Source organism: Molothrus ater, chromosome 7, assembly GCF_012460135.2.
Source record: "Molothrus ater isolate BHLD 08-10-18 breed brown headed cowbird chromosome 7, BPBGC_Mater_1.1, whole genome shotgun sequence".
Taxonomy (NCBI): domain Eukaryota; kingdom Metazoa; phylum Chordata; class Aves; order Passeriformes; family Icteridae; genus Molothrus; species Molothrus ater.
Window position 1 is genome coordinate 15,838,410 of NC_050484.2, and position 16,268 is coordinate 15,854,677.

Consider the following 16,268-nt stretch of genomic DNA (forward strand, 5'->3'; position numbering starts at 1 on the left):
AATTCCCTGATAGAAATGAAAAAGTAATCCACTAATGCATTATGTATGTGATGACCTGGACCCTTCCTCATTAAGCCCTAAAAGGAATAAACAAAGTCCCCTTCAAACAGAGGGAGACTGCAATAATGTTTTTTTCATGAACTCAACCCCCTCACAAATACTGTATGTTTTTGAAGAACATAATGATTAAATACAGTCCTGAATCACTAGGGCAAATAATTAATTCATATACACATACAGTCAAGGGTTCACAGAAGTTAATCCCTACATCTTCTCTGTATCACTTTGTCTTCTGTATTCTACTATGGAAGGTAGAATTCTAGCAATGTTTTTGGGTTTAGTATATGGACATATATTCAGAAATACTTTTGAGTTTTCTAAACAACTTCCACAAAGTATTTGTATTATGAAGATAAAATCTGTGGATGACTGCAGCACAGGTTCCCTTTTATCTGAACTAATCTGAAGTTCAAGGACTTTCAGATAGATGGCTCACCTTTGGCCTATGTATTCTCATGTGAAAGCCACTTCAGCAAAACTCAGGAGTCCAATTCAGCTTTGCTGTAACTGGTCATGACTCTCTTGACTTCAACAATGCTTCATATGCTTACACCGAGTCTGAATTTATCCCCATGGCTTCTCGGTCACTGGTCCTCCCTTCCAACTAAGAAACTGCCTACATAATAAAAGTGATTCATTAGAAACCACTGGGTTCCAAAGTAGAGTGAACACTGAGACCTATAACTTTTTTATATGTGCTCAGTCATAAAAATGAATTTATATGGTCTTATTCCATAAACTCACTTTACAAATATTAGCCCCGCAACCATACTTTCATGAGCTGTAATCTTGTCAAAGCTCATAAGTTAAGCAAGGTCAGAACTGGTCAATATTTGGATGAGAATCTCTGGGAGGGAGGGGGCAAAAAGAAAAGTCATGCAGTGTTTGTAAGGTAGGACATATTGCACTCGTCTTTAAAGAGATTTGGTACTAGTCTTATAATACAACAAAATTTGGTATTTGCTTTAGCAATAAGTTTAGCCTCTGACCACAGCTGTGCTGCATCTAGGCAGTTTCACTAATATCCTTGCCCAGAGATGAAGGTAATGTAGCAGATGAAGTCTTCTTCCCCCTACACCCCACTTCAACTCAGAAAGTTGGCACCCAGAGGAAGAAACAAATGCCTCCACTGCTCCCCATCACCCTCTCTCTGAAAGGGGTTTGTTTCTACTACTACTACTCCTGCATTCTATATGCTTTATCTACCAAAATACACATCTCTATACACAAGGAAAGAAAGAAAAGAATGGAAAGAAAAACCAAACCACTCTGCCCTCCTTACCTTCTCCCATAAATAGCTTCCTCTAAGTATCTTATGCTCTTTCCCATTTGTGCTCTTCCTTCAGGCAGCCCTGCCCCTCTCCCAGGTGCACACAATGTAGTGCTGAAGTGCTGTTAACATTTTCTTGTGCTGAGGAGTTTATAGATAAGCAGAGCTATACTTTGGGAAAGAATGCTGTGGGCAGAGTAGTACACAGTCCCAAAAGACATCTAAATAATTGAAGGTGCTAAGAAAAAGGCACTGCTATACAGTAACTTTCTGACAAACAGCTTAGTCACACATCTGAGGTAATACATGGATGCAGAAGGGAACTGCAAACCTCTCTGGCTCTTCCTAATGCTGGAGCAGACAGTGCCTCCCCCACCCTTTATCACTCTGCAGCTAAGAACAGCTTTTACAGTAAAGGGGCTGGAATGGGAAAGGTCACCAATCCTGTACCTATTGCTGCACAGCAAGGCAGGTGCACTGCAGGGAAGGACTGCAAGTGGGCAGTGAGATCCCAGGCCTCGGGAGACAGGAACTCCCCCAGGCAGGGGCTCCCTCTCCCCGAGCCCAGCTGCCTGCCAGCTCCCAGCCTACCCACAGCACCAAGCTGGGATAGAACAGAGCGTTTCTGCAGCTACTGAGGTTAGGTGGTGGTATCCCATGTCAGACAGCTGGTGAAGACCAAGCCTTTTCCTAGGAAGGCAAGTAATAAATAAGGCATTAAGAACCTAGATACCAAATTAGATCATGAGCAAAGCTGTTTGTAAGAGGCATGCATCAAAAATAGTAGCATGGAGGAGCAGTACATCAAGGGGCTCTCATTCAGTAAAACAGAAAGCAAAAACTGCAGCCAGGAGGTGGAAAACCCTGACAAGGCTACAGCCAAATAAACTTAAAGAGCTTTGGGAATAAATTGGTGGTTTAATCCGGATCAGGAACAGGTGCAATGAATGTAATTCAGTAAATGGTGCAGACCCTGCCAGAAGGGAGAGAAATGTGTTGCTTTTGAGATAATTTCCCAGAAGCTTCATAAAAGCAAATTGATTACTGGAGTTTAATAATTAAAACAGGGCCAGATATATAGTAATCAAATGAGTTTTTAATTACATCTCAAGAAGAAATAAAATCCAATTTGTGCACTTTGTATCAGAGAAGCCCTACTGAAATGCTTTGGTAGCTGGAAAAAATAAAATAAAAGCTAATTTCCATAGGAATTATAGTAGTCAGTTTAATTAAAAGACTAGATCAGAATGAAAAAATCCCAAAGTGAAAGGATACTAAATACAGAAGCAGTGGTTCAAACATCAAATCAATGTCTGAATAAAGACATTTTATAGACCAAGTGCAAAATCTGCACTGTCAAGTATCACTAATCTAAATTAATGTGTAACAAAATAAAGTTTCTTAGAATTACACTATATATTTTGTATGTATTCCATTGAATTAATTGCTGGTGCCATGGTAAAAATTAATATCAAAGACATGGTTTATTCTTTCTTAAATACTCCTTATAATCTGTTTCATCAAAGTTAATGTTAGTAGTTAACCATTCTTGTTATTTACCTGGTAGCCTCTGTTGCACCTGGGTTATTAGACTCTAATGTCCGCTTAGATCTATATTTCGAAGAAATATGTGTATTTACTTACAGATTTAAAATATGTTTACAGCTCATAGGATAACAGTGATTACCACAGAACTGTGGGGGTGCTTCCTGAATCTATTCCCAGCCTGCTTGGGCTCCTGGTCCCTGCTGTAGTCAATGCAAAGCTAATTGCTGTGAGTACCTCGAGCACTCGCAGCCATCCTGGCACAGTCCGTGACAGGGCTGTCTCCTGCCATAAGCCATGGCAGATGCCAGTGCCTGCAGGGACAGGCACAGCAGGAGGTCATGCCCAGACCTCTGCAACTGCTCCCTGGAACTAGGCTGGAAAACCTCACAGTCTTGTGGTCAGCCTTGGCAAAAAAGCAAGGTTACAGAAAGGACACAGACATAGTCAAGAGCTGCACAGCCACACTGAGGCAGAGCCCACAGTGCCAGTGAGCTCCATCTTCTCCATACTGCCTGTAGCTGCTATAGATTCCTGGGTATAGTGTGTATATATATAGTGTATATAGTATATATACTATATATGGAGAGAGAGAGAGAGAGAGAGAAAATATAATATATACATGTACACATACATACACATACACACACACACACACACACACACACACATATATATATATATATATATATGTATACAGGAACAGCCTGTACTGCTGTTTTGTACTTACAGATCCTGGGGCTGACAGGATGAGAGTGCAGAACATCTTTGGGCTTACAGAGGTTTGAAGCATGCCAATTTTTAAAGAGTGATTTAACCACCAGGCTGCTTGCTTATATGTATTTCTTAATATTTATTTATTTGATGTTTTTAATTGAAGGTGTATATTGGAAAAATACTTCACAAAAACTTTTTGAAGGTACTGGCTGTGCACAGAAAGGATCTGATATGCTGCTGTCAAGGGCTGAGTATCACATGTGCTATCTCTAGACACTGAGCTGGCAGTGGTAATGCAGGTGCTAATGGTAATGGCAGTGAGCTTTTCAGATACTTTCAGCTGTTTATAATACATTAGCCCCTCTGTTTTAGACTCTGCCAAATCAGGTTTAAGGAATACACAACAGTCTGAAATAAAGATATACAAATGCAGAGTTGTGAGGCCTGGTGATGGGAAAGTTGAAAATCCTTATCCATTCTGTAAAATGAATGACCATCAGCAGCAAGCAGTGCTCTAGGGGGCAGAGACTGCAGTGAACCCTGCCTCTTACCCCAGGCCCAAGACTGCAAAATTATCTGCCCAGTCTGGGCCATATTCTAAGGAAATAATTTTGAAGTGAATTTGATTAAAGTTCCAGCTTCTTCCTCATGATGTGATTTTTCATAAGTGCTGAGCATTCATATTTCCTATGGAAGTAAACTGAAATTGCAAGTTTTCAGCACATCTTAAAATCAGGCCATTAACCCTTAATTATCATATAATAGCTCAATTAAAAATCTACCAATACTTACTTCAAGCCAAGCTCCCATGGCTTGCAAGCTAGCTATAAAAAAATCCAGTTCTTTAGTGTTGTCTGGGCTCTGGGGACCATTTAAAGCAGCTCCTGTTAACCCTGCTATTTAAAGCAAAAACTGATCAACTGCAAAGGTACCTGCTCCCCCTTTCCTTTCATTATCTTATCATTCTCTGCACTTTTAGAAGAGCAACTTTTGCTGTATTCTTTGTCCTTTTTGGTTTTTAATCTGGCACCGATCCTTTTTTTCCAATGACAAATACATAGCTTCCATGCTATAGGACAAAGCATGCTGCCCAGCTCTCAGCAAAAGCCACTGCTTGCTAACCAGAAAAGCTGCCAAAGAACACTCTCTGTCCTGAGATGACACATTACATGACCACTTGGGAGGCAAGTGGTTAACCCTTTCCTGACATCCAGTGCTGCTGTTAATTTCTGTCTCTCTTTAATATAGATACAAAACCAAGTGAAGTACTTGTGGTCTTTGCACATAAGCAGGTGATATTAAAGGGGAAGGTAAAATAACCTGTAGCAAAGGTGTGCAGGAATACCATAATTCGGGGATGTATTCAAAGCCAGATGAAACAGATTAAAGATTCTTACTGGCCACTGTGATCATTGGGCTGGATATGTAAAGAAGAGGTGATTTCAGTGCAACCTCAAAGAAAACCCATTTATATTTCTTTAATTTGAGCACACAGTAATTGTTTTTTCTGCCAGCTTGGGAAAGCACAGTACTGTTGTGGTTTAGTCATCTATAGGAAAAAAGAATTGAGCACTAGGGAGATTATTTCAGCTTTGTCCAGCTTGTCATACAGCCAGTGGACCTTCCTGCTCATAGATGCCATAGCTGGCAGCCTCAGGCACTTGGGGATCCCTCAAAAGGACTATCTTTAAGGATTGCAGGAATGCTAAAGTAGTTGAGCGGCATCTCTGCCATTTTGTGTGCCTTTTTCTACATTTTTGGTGGCTTAAAGACTTATGTAAAATGAGTCAGATAGATAAAGAGAACTCAATAGGGACAATAAATTTACCTCCACAGGTATTTACAAATGGGAATGAGGAGGGTAAGGACATAGTGCAGATTAAACTCTTTTTTCCCCGTTATGCCATGGACTGTCCTTAAAAGGAGTGGATATACTATCAGTATTTTTCCTCTCATTCTCTTTTTAATCTTCTTCCAGTGCCTAGTGAAGCTGAATGTGAAACTGAAGCCTATGCTGGACTCTGTGGCAGTAAATAGAGGTAAATGGGAGGAGCTGCACCAGAAAAGACTTCCTTCTCAGGCAGCATCCTTGTCCTCCTTTTCCTCTAGCTTCACCACGTCTTTCAAAGACATAAACTAAGCCTGCAAATATCAGTGTCACTTTACAATAAGAGCTGTCTGAAAGGTTTTCATAAGCTTAGACCCACCAATTTTTAAGAAATGCTTTCCCAGACATGCCTAATTGATGGGATATTATCTTGACGGCAGCACAGTTTGCTTTTCCTGGAAGGCTTAGTGGGACTGAACGGAAGCCTGCAGTGGGACTGCGCTGGTATCTGGAGTGACACGCAACACTGAACAGAAGAAGCGTTCATTCAGCTCCACTACATTTCAACTGCTGCTGTAAAAATCCGTAAAGCTGACAACAGACTGAAATATAAGAACTCACAGCTTAATAAAATTAATAATACAGAGCAGGACTGGGATGCAAGCTGGCCAATTCATATGCAAGGAGCTGCAGAAAACAGAATAGTGTGTAATTACATTGTTGTTTTGCATCTCTTCAGTACATGTTATGAATCAATTATGCCTGCTTTTGTGATGCTCCTCTCTTATTCTCCCTCCTCTTTTATGCCTGAATGTTCTGAAAAGCCTGCTTTGTATTTTGAAGAAGTATTTTTTTACAACAAAGCTTCTTAGTGATTGATCAGGGCCTTTAGAATTGCCTACCTTTGCTACATTTAAAAACAAACTTTATTATCTTCAAAAACACCAAGCTGTCCCTTCTTCCCTGAGAAATTCATATTAACACTGCAGCAAATTTTTCAGCAAGAGGAATTTTGCATAAAGGCAAAATATTGCATGGTAATTTTAGAGTGGATTTTTTTTTTTCTTTTCAAAAATGCTCTTATAACACATTCTTTTTTTTTTTTAATTATAGTGTTGCCTAAGGAAAAGATTAATGGTTTTTTTTTTTTTTAAATAGAATACAAATAAAAAAGGAAATCTGTTGCTTTGAGCTTCAGGTTTATATTACATTGAAAAGCAGAACATGGATAAGCCTTTCTAGGATAATTTCCAGTAGAAATTAGTATTTTGAAATGGTGGAGAGGTAGAATATCATCACACTGGACTACCCCTTACTCTCTCACAGTTCTTTCAGTACAATTTCAAGTGCTATTACTACAGCTAGCACAGCACTAGTTAAGGCTCACATGTTGACACCCGTGGTAAAGGTGTCCCTAAAAATCTAATCAAATATGATAGGTCACAAAACCAAATGTCTCTCTGTGATGAACCTAGTATTACCTGAAAGTTGGTCTCCTTCCATTAGTGTCAAGATCACTAATGCAGCAAACCTGTGATCTGTGATTTGAGGGTGTTTTCTCTGCTGCATGACCAGGCACAAGAGGAGTCATGTTGCAGTGCTTATGAGTGCCCATTCATGGGGGGGAAAAAAGCCTTTGTACTTCATGAAAAATGGGATTCTAAATATAGAATCTGTCTGGCAGCAGAAATTAAAGCTGAATTCAGCTTAGTTTTACACCTGTGCCAAACTCCATTTACTTAAGTGGAATTACCTTGAACTGGCAGCAGCTTAATGGAAATCAGAACCTGGCCCAACTGACCAGATGCTAAAAGAGCTTTTATCCTTTCTAAGGAAACTGAGTTGTTAGAGCCTTAGAAAAGCTGACTACATCAAACAGAAACAACAAATCTGCTGATCGCTTCTTTAGAAGAAACACAACAAAAGAAAAATGCTCTGTGCTTCTAATGGTGTGTAGGACAATAGCTGGAAATTCAGTAGCATTGTGAGCCAATCTGTTAGTGCACAACTGAACCACATCACTTTCTAGCAGAAGGAAGCAGGGAAGGAGCAGAAATGCAAACTGCACAGCAGTGAGTACACACACCACATGGAAATGTTTCTGCTGTTCTCTTACCACTTCTTTCTTCTCTGAATAAAGCCAGAGCAGTTTAGCAAGCAGCAAGCCATACAAACCTGCAACACATACTTTATTGGAAAAACAGCTACTAGGAACCAACAGTACTGCTGGTAGGTACACACAGCTTTCCTGAATTTTGATATTGCATACTGCTAAGTGTAACTTAATTTATAATGCATACCCTACGGCCTCCCCGAAGGTTGAGTCTCCCCTCATTTCCTCTCCTTTTATTGGCTTCAGTGCACTGTTGCCCATGGCAACACCCACTGCCAGGGATGCGGACTCGGCAGCACCGCAGCCTGACACACAGCTGAAGCCCTAACAATGTCAACCATCAATCAAGTGACTGTTTGTAATTGCCTCCATCTATTTCTCCTGTCTTTTGGTATCTTTGCCATTGTGGGTCAAAATTCAGAAACTGCTGACTAATGTTATGGTTCTGTTCCTCCATCACAAGGAAGAAAATGAGAGCACACGGCTTGATCTTATCAGATTGTTCTCAGGAAAAATGAAGCAACCCTACTGAAACTGGGGGGCCCAGCAGTGCATCTCAGAACAGCATTCAGTCTCTGAAAGTCATTTAGCTCAATCTTAAAAAAACCAACCAACTAAACAAATAAAAACCTTATCTCCTTTTTTTAAGACTTAGCTTAGGAAACAGCAAAAAAAAAGTGAGAAAAAGATGATTCTTTGTGGAAGCATGTAGTACATTAAAGAAACATATTTCAAGTCTATTATATTTTAAGATTGTTGGAAACATTTTTTAGCTAATGCTTATAAACTTGATGATCAGAAATTGTATCTGCTTTTCATTATTTCTGATAGGGAAACAATTTCCCAGTATTTCAGTCAGTTCTGCCAAACTCTCTGAGATATGCACGAGAGACATAATTGTGTAGGTTATTTAATCTCATTCTCTTTTACTTGCTTCCCTGCCTGCTGAACAAGGAGAGATTAAAAAAAAAAACTAAAACATTGAAATCAGCCTAATTCTGTGAATGCATATAAAACACAGGTCCACAAGAGGCAAGGACAAATCAAGAGAGCTTGTGGAGAACATAGCTGTTACCCAGGACAGGGCTGCTTGGCCTTTCCCTTGAGATGCCCAGCACATCAGCAAAAGACAAGTCACCATTTCTTTGTCCCAGCTGTAAGTGGAAATCCAGCCATGAATGAGGCCTCTAGCATTTACAAATCCAATGCTAAAATTTGATGGGCACATGGATTGTCCATAAAACACCCAGAGGTGCTTCAGGTTGGTTGTGGCAATGCCTTTTTTTCTAGGTGTCCTACTGACTCGTGCCAACTGCTGCCTGAATTGGGTCAGGTTTCTAGGCCCATGAACTACAGGCCTTGAAGTCTCACAAGAGCCAAGCAGCAGCCTTAATTGTGTCACCAGAAAATGATCAGGTCTTCATCCCCATCCTCAAAGGTAGTTCAGGCCAAACAGTAATTTCATTTCGGATTTCCACTTGTGAAACTACTTACCAAAATCACCCTTTCCTCACAAAAAATGAAACCCAAATAAAACAAAATTTTAAAAAATCCACCATAAATGTTCTACAATTGCAAAGGCTAATCAGGAATGAACTAGACAATCAAATCCTGCTTGACTTTGAGCAGACTTCTGAACTGCAGCTGCATCTGCCCCACCAGCTGATGGTAACAAGAGTGGGCTTGTCTCCTGCCCTTCTGCCAAGGGCCCTTTCATATGCTCAGCAAGGAGACAAGGATGCCCACTGGGTACAGCCCCAATTTTGGCTTCACTCCTGAGGGGGGCATGGAGCAGACAGGCTTTGGTGGAAGAGCTCAGGTCTTGTATGTGCACTCCCTTGGACCAAAGTGTTCCCCTGCAACACGACAATGTGACCCCACCAGAAAACTGAAGGCTGTTTGAGGCAAGGAGCACCTGGGGTAGAGGCTCCCCAGTGATTGAGACAGAAGAACCTCCCAAGAACAAGATGTTCAAAAGGTGTCTTTGGCCGTAAGTCGAGTAGTGCAACCAGCCAATTCCCTCCCAGCCTGTACCTACAGACAAGTAAGAACAGCTTCACAATGTGATGGAGATGCAGACTCTGCTTGTCAGGACGTGGTTTTGCTCCTGCTCCGAAGCAGAGCTGCACAAGGTCAGCAGCAGTAGCTCACTGGGGTTTAAAGTGGCTGCCTCATGTGGCAGGCAGGCACAGAACTCCCCACACAGCTCTGTCTCAGCCAACCCCTACAAGTTACAGGGCCAGGAGTCTTGCCAAGAAGGTCAATTGTGTGTTTTGTAACCACAGCATACACAAGTATGTTTCTAGCTCAGGTATTTCTTCAGATGGTGTCCTTGGTACAGCAGCTGCATTTTTCTGGTCTGGTGACCTTGCTAATTGCACCTTCTTAGAGAGCACTGCAATCTCATAATGTGCCTGTAGTTACCAACAAAGCCAATACTAGTACTCACAAATTGTTTTTGAAAACTGCAACCAGCAGTGCCTAGTGTAATTTGTAATGTTTAGATTAATTCATTCTTGTGGAAAAACAGGAGTGTTTCAGTCTACAGGCCAAATACTTATTTTCCCTTTATAAATTCAAACCAGTTTTAGTTCCTGATAAGTCATTTGTGCATTGTGTGAAAGTTTAAAACAGGTTTATTTCAAAGATACATAAAACATACTAACAGGCGCTTCAATGCCTAGAGTGTTATGGGCAAGAAATAGAGAACAAGAAGGTTTTTTTAATGGCTGTTTCAAAGGAAGAGTTTTCAAAGAGTAAAATCATGTGAATGGTTTCTAACATAGCAATGAAGTGGGATGTAAGAGATGCCCCAGAGATTCCCGTTGCTGGAATGTACCACTGTTGGAATACATCCTGTATATTGCTTGTTACCTTTCCTTTCTTGGATTACTTTGTATTTAATTATGAATTCTTAAGCATGTAGGCCATTATATCCTACAGTTTTCTGGGGAATATGCCTGTGGGAGACAGCTGACAAATGCACAGAAATACCATGTGTCTGTTCTAAGGCAAGTGAATCCCAGATACTTGCAAAATGTGAAACTTAAAAGATTTCTGCATCAGTTTCCTTTTTTTTTTAATCTTAAAACTGTTACTGTTTTGCTAAGTAGATCAAACTATGCTGGTTCAGCTTTCAAAGCATGCTTTTGAAATTAGCAGCTTGGGTTTACTTAGGCTTTAAAAAGATAAATAATTTTAACAGCTTACTATGATTTTTCATTTATTATTATTATTATTATTATTACTTTTCTTTGAAACTTGTTGGTATCAACCAGAGCTGTATCTATTGATTCCTGAATCTCTCAAATAGAAGATCCTGAAAACACGCGAGACTGAGCGGCCCAGATATGATTTTTGACACACAGCCTTGCAGCACTCATTCCTGGGGGAAAACCAAACTCCTTCCCTGGATATGCTTGGCATTAGTCCAGAATGACCAGAAGCCAGATCTGCCTGGGGACCGTAAGGGAGCTATTCACATGCACAGAAATTACACACATTATACAGTCTGTGCTCTAGAGTATCCCTCCCTGGTCAGCAGAAATACCATGGGGGGAAAGAAGTCCTGCCAAAGCACTAATACACTGTTGAATAAGAAAAGTTGGAGTAATTTTTTCTGCTTCTGAAAGTTGCAGGAAACCTGTCGGATTGTTCCAAGGTAGAGACATACTTCCTGCCACCTACCAGCCTTAACCAACTTTGGATCTTAATGGGCTGTAAAGGGGATGTTTCATGTGGGCAAAGCCCAAGACAGTGGTTAAATGGCTCCTGCCCTGGGCTATGTGTTTAGCTTAGGGCATGCTTTTACACCACCTACTGCTTAAGGGAACTATTACACTGCGTTTAGAAATACAGGAGCTTTTTACTCTTCATTCCTCCCGGCTGCACGAGATCCCGAAATGTGGGAAACATTCTGGCCCAGGCAGCGACTTCAGGAGGCTCTAGCTCTTCGCGGCAGTTCGGAACCGGCTCTGAACACGCGGTGTCAGCGCTCGGGACATGGGCGGAGGGAGGAGAGCAGAGGAGGGCAGGCAAAGGCAGAGGACGCGGCTCCGCTGCCGGCACCAGCTCCCAGTGGCGGCAGGGCGGCCGGACAGGCCCGGGCAGGGCAGCCGCCGCCATCTCCGCCACGCGGCATCGCCCGCGCTGCAGCTTCCGGGGCAGCGCCCGCCCCCACGAGAGCACTTCCGCCTCGGCGGCGCCGTTGCCATGGCAGCGATGGCGCCGCTTCCGCCGCCGCCGAGGCAGTGCCGGGGCCGGCGATGGAGGCCGCGCCGGTGCCCGAGGGCCAGCACACAGCCGTGGTGTACGGGCTCATCGCCAGCGGGCGCTTCGCGGAGGCGGTGTCGCTGCTGAACCGCGGACTGCAGAAGAGCTGCCGCTCCCGGGGCTGCCTCTCGCTGCTGGGCTACTGCCACTACCAGCTGCAGGAGTTCGCGGCGGCGGCCGAGTGCTACGAGCAGCTGGTGGCGCTGCACCCGCAGCTGCTCCCGTACCGCCTGTGCCACGCGCAGGCCCTCTACAAGGCCGGGCTGTTCGCCGAGGCCCTGCGGGTCGCCAGCCCGCTGCTGGACGTGCCTGCCTTCCACCGCCGGGCCCTGCGCCTCCAGGCCGCTGTCCACTATGCCCAGGGCGACCTCCCGGCGGCCCAGAGCCTGGTGGAGGAGGAGCTCGCCGCCGCTGCTGATGGCGGCTCCGGAGCGGCCGAGGACCCGTCGGAGCGGGCCGATGCCGAGGTCAACCTGGGCTGCCTGCTGTACCGGCAGGGCCGGCACGAAGAGGCCAGCGGCAAGTTTGCCAGCGCCATGCAAGTGCTGGGCTACTGCCCGGAGCTGTCCTACAACATGGCGCTGTGCTCCTACGCGGCCAAGCAGTACCACGCTGCCCTCAAGTACATATCCGACATCATCAAGCGCGGCATCCACCAGCACCCGGAGCTCAACGTGGGCATGACCACCGAGGGCATCGACGTGCGCAGCGTAGGCAACACGCTGCTCCTGCACCGCACGGCCCTGGTGGAGGCCTTCAACCTCAAGGCGGCCATCGAGTACCAGCTGCACAACGTGCGAGCGGCGCAGGAAGCGCTCACGGATATGCCACCGAGGGCCGAGGAAGAGCTGGATCCCGTCACGCTGCACAACCAGGCACTCATGAATATGGACAGCCAGCCCACTGATGGGTTTGGGAAGCTGCAGTTTCTTCTCCTGCAGAACCCCTGTCCACCAGAAACTTTTGGTAACTTGCTGCTTCTCTATTGCAAGCATCAATACTATGACCTGGCAGCTGATGTGCTGGCAGAGAATGCCCATCTGACTTACAAACTGCTCACACCTTATCTGTACAACTTCTTGGATGCCATTATTACTTGTCAAACTGCCCCTGAAGAGGCTTTCCACAAGCTAGATGATTCAGCAGGGACAATGACTGAGCAGCTGAGAAAACTCACAAAACAGGTACAAGAAGCTAGGCAAAATTGGGATGATGAAGCTCTAAAAAAGGCAATTAATGAATATGATGAGACTCTGGATAAATATATACCTGTCTTGATGGCCCAGGCAAAGATTTACTGGGACATGAAGAACTACACAATGGTAGAAAAGATCTTCCACAAATCAGTGGAGTTCTGCAAGGAACACGAGGTGTGGAAGCTCAATGTGGCTCACGTGCTCTTCATGCAGGAGAACAAGTATAAAGAGGCTATTAGCTTCTATGAGCCAATAGTTAAAAAGCACTACGACAACATTCTCGATGTCAGTGCCATTGTGTTAGCAAATCTCTGCGTTTCCTACATCCTGACAAGCCAGAATGAGGATGCAGAGGAACTAATGAGGAAAATTGAGAAGGCAGAAGAGCAGCTGTCTTATGATCACCCTGATAAAAACACCTACCATCTTTGCATTGTCAATCTAGTCATTGGTACCCTGTACTGTGTGAAGGGAAACTACGACTTTGGTATTTCAAGGATCATTAAAAGCCTGGAGCCCTATAACAAAAAGCTGAGTACGGACACGTGGTATTACGCTAAGCGGTGTTTCCTGTCTTTGCTGGAGAACATGTCCAAGCACATGATCATGCTGCGGGACAGTGCGATCCAGGAGTGCCTGCAGTTTCTGAAGCAGTGTGAACAGTATGGAAGAAACATCCCAGCTGTCATTGAGCACCCTCTGGAAGAGAGTGGGATGCACAATGGGAAAAACACAGTCACCTATGAAGCCAGGCTTTTGAGGGCACTGATGTATAAGATCACTGGGTGGGCTGAGTAAATGTTGTTATCATACAGCAGAAATGAGAACCTTGTTCTTTTCTTGTGCTTGTGAGGTAATGCTAACCCTCACAAAAATCTCTAAGGATTTTTTGCTGTATTTTAACAATGTTCAGTAGAAAATAGAATATTTTAATGAAATTAAGCTGTACCAGATAACTAGGAGCATTCTCTCTTGCTAGGAGTAACCTTTCATGTTAAATACCACTTAAGATGTGTTGACCAAGAATATCATAGAAATACCATAGAGTTTTCACCCATAAGATAATACTTTATCCTTCTTAAAATTAGAGCAAGTTTCTTTTCATTGGTTGACATTTGAAAAAAATTGTTATCTGTCTCTTCTAGAATAGAATTTGAAGAAGCTGTTGTTTTAATTCTCTAATTTATGTCTATGTGTGAAACATTTCTTCTGCTTTTTGTAAGGTATTTTTTAATATGTTGCAGATCACGTCAGTAGTCTATTTAAACACAAGAAATGGCATTATATTAAAAAATCAGTTCTACAAACATAAACATTTCCTTTTGCTGACTCATTAATAATGCATGAGTGTTCTAGCAAATTCTATAACTAATACAGGGACCAGGAATGAAGCCTTCCAAGAAGGCTTATTAGGATGATACCTCAGTGTAGATCTACCTTTGAAATAAAATTTGTTATGACAACTGGCTTGAAAGACACTGCTCAGTGCTGCCCTCAGAGTCCCAGTGCCCACACCATCTGGGTGGCAGCGGTTGCCCTGAAAACCTGTTCAGTAGCAAGGGCTTACTTAGTAATTCAGTCCTCTGTGTGCAGCCCCTCCAATCCAAATACTATTCTTAAAACAGTCTCTGGTAAGAGACCTGTGAATGTGAAATTATATTCTTTAAGAAAAACCCATTGTAACTTCCATTTCATGCAAGGCTTACAACCTGTACCCTTGGGTGGAAGAAATCTGCTTCTCTTTCCTTCTTGTGTTACACTCTTCCTGCACCTCTCAACACTTCTCCAAAACCCTGTTTATTTGCTTAGTTCCTTTACTTGGCATTTCCTTCACCCTGGCATCACTCAGTGTATTTTCTCAACAGTCTTCCCATCCCTTTTCAAACATATGTGTTCTGCAGTGAAGTGTGACCAAAATGTTTTCCAGTGCTTTTATGCAGTCTGGTTCTCTGCTCCATGGCTGCTGTCCTTTTTGTGTATTCTGCCCTTTGAAGCAATGTGTGAGCTGAAGTATTTAAAATAAGGATCAAAAATCCTTGGCTTTAACTCACTTGCTTACCTTTGATACTGGCTCCCTGAAGAGCTGTCCTGAGGGGATATTTGAATCAGTCTGCATGTCCCTCAGAATCCAGTTTCTATGCCCCAGTTTACCTGAGAAGAAAGAGAACAGCATTTTTGAAGTTTTTAAGCTATTATAAAGGAATAGAATAATTAATCCTTCCAGAGACTTAATGTATATACGAACTGCACAGGCCTGCAGCCATTTCAACACAGAGAAAGTCAACTCTTGTCTGCTAGGTGACAAACTTATCAGGGCTGAGCATATCATGTACAACTAAAGGAAATGCTGTGGGTGAGGTAATGATACAGTTTACCCTAAATGTCCTATAACAGTAAATTAAAATAAAATTTAACAGTGTTAAGAATGGAAAAATGTTCTAGAGAGACTAGAGAGCAGGCAGGAGATGCAGCAAGGTGTCCTAGAGAGGCCTCCATAGCTCATCACTAGGCCATTAAGCCCTGATTATTGTGATACTAAATATTTCCCACAACTGTTTCCCCATGGGGAGGAGACCTGTGATTTCAAATTTTGTTCACCCCTATGAAGCACAGCAGCAGGCTGTAAAGCATGTCTCTAATTTACAGTGCAATTGTATTATATATTATGCAGCATAAACAGCATGACCTTTAAAAAAAAGTTTTTAAAAAATCATACTACATAAGTGTCTGAAGTGCACTAATAGGCAATGCCCTTTATTTAATATTCATTGTGTGTTTTCTGTAAAAGTCACTGGACATTTAAAAAAAAATCACTTTGCAGATTCGTGCCCCTGCAAATGTTGAATGCCCTCTAATGGAGAGCAGTTCAGACACTAATATGCTCTTGGTTTTCCATACAGCCAGAGTGTGGCTTTCACGAGGGCACTGCTGCCAGGATTTGCAGCCCCAAGTGCTTCATCGCTTCCTTGCCTCCCGTGCCCACAGGGCTGCACTGCAAACAGGCAGCTGTGGCACCAGCTCTGGCACACACTGCCCACTGCAGCCAAGGCACCGGCCCCACAGGCTGGGCAGGGAGATGAGCCACCCTCCCAATGGAAACGTCCCCAAAAAAAGCTGTGGAGTTCTGCAAGCTGTGGCTGTTTTAGAAGATACGGCTAGAGGGCAGTCGGCATGCCTGGAATTTGCTTCATCCTGTTACATCACAACAGAAGTGCCAAGAGCAGCATTTTTCCTGTTCTTCCCTTTTCCTGCTCTTTTTATGTGCTT

The 16,268-nt window shown here is 43.1% G+C and overlaps 2 protein-coding genes across 2 annotated transcripts in view; both read left to right on the top strand.

Moving 5' to 3' along the window:
• Positions 1–8,271, top strand: part of PDE11A (phosphodiesterase 11A) — a 105,823-nt gene extending 97,552 nt beyond the window's left edge. The window contains exon 21 of the mRNA XM_036386859.2: positions 5,571–8,271. Coding sequence (XP_036242752.1) covers positions 5,571–5,732 — 162 coding nt within the window. The 3' untranslated portion in view covers positions 5,733–8,271. The remainder of the gene's footprint in view (positions 1–5,570) is intronic.
• A 3,487-nt stretch (positions 8,272–11,758) lies between these two features.
• Positions 11,759–14,314, top strand: LOC118688915 (tetratricopeptide repeat protein 30B-like). Its single transcript, XM_036386860.2, has one exon. The coding sequence runs from the start codon at positions 11,799–11,801 to the stop codon at positions 13,797–13,799; it is 2,001 nt and encodes a 666-aa protein (XP_036242753.1). The 5' UTR covers positions 11,759–11,798; the 3' UTR covers positions 13,800–14,314.
• The last annotated feature ends 1,954 nt before the right edge of the window (positions 14,315–16,268 follow it).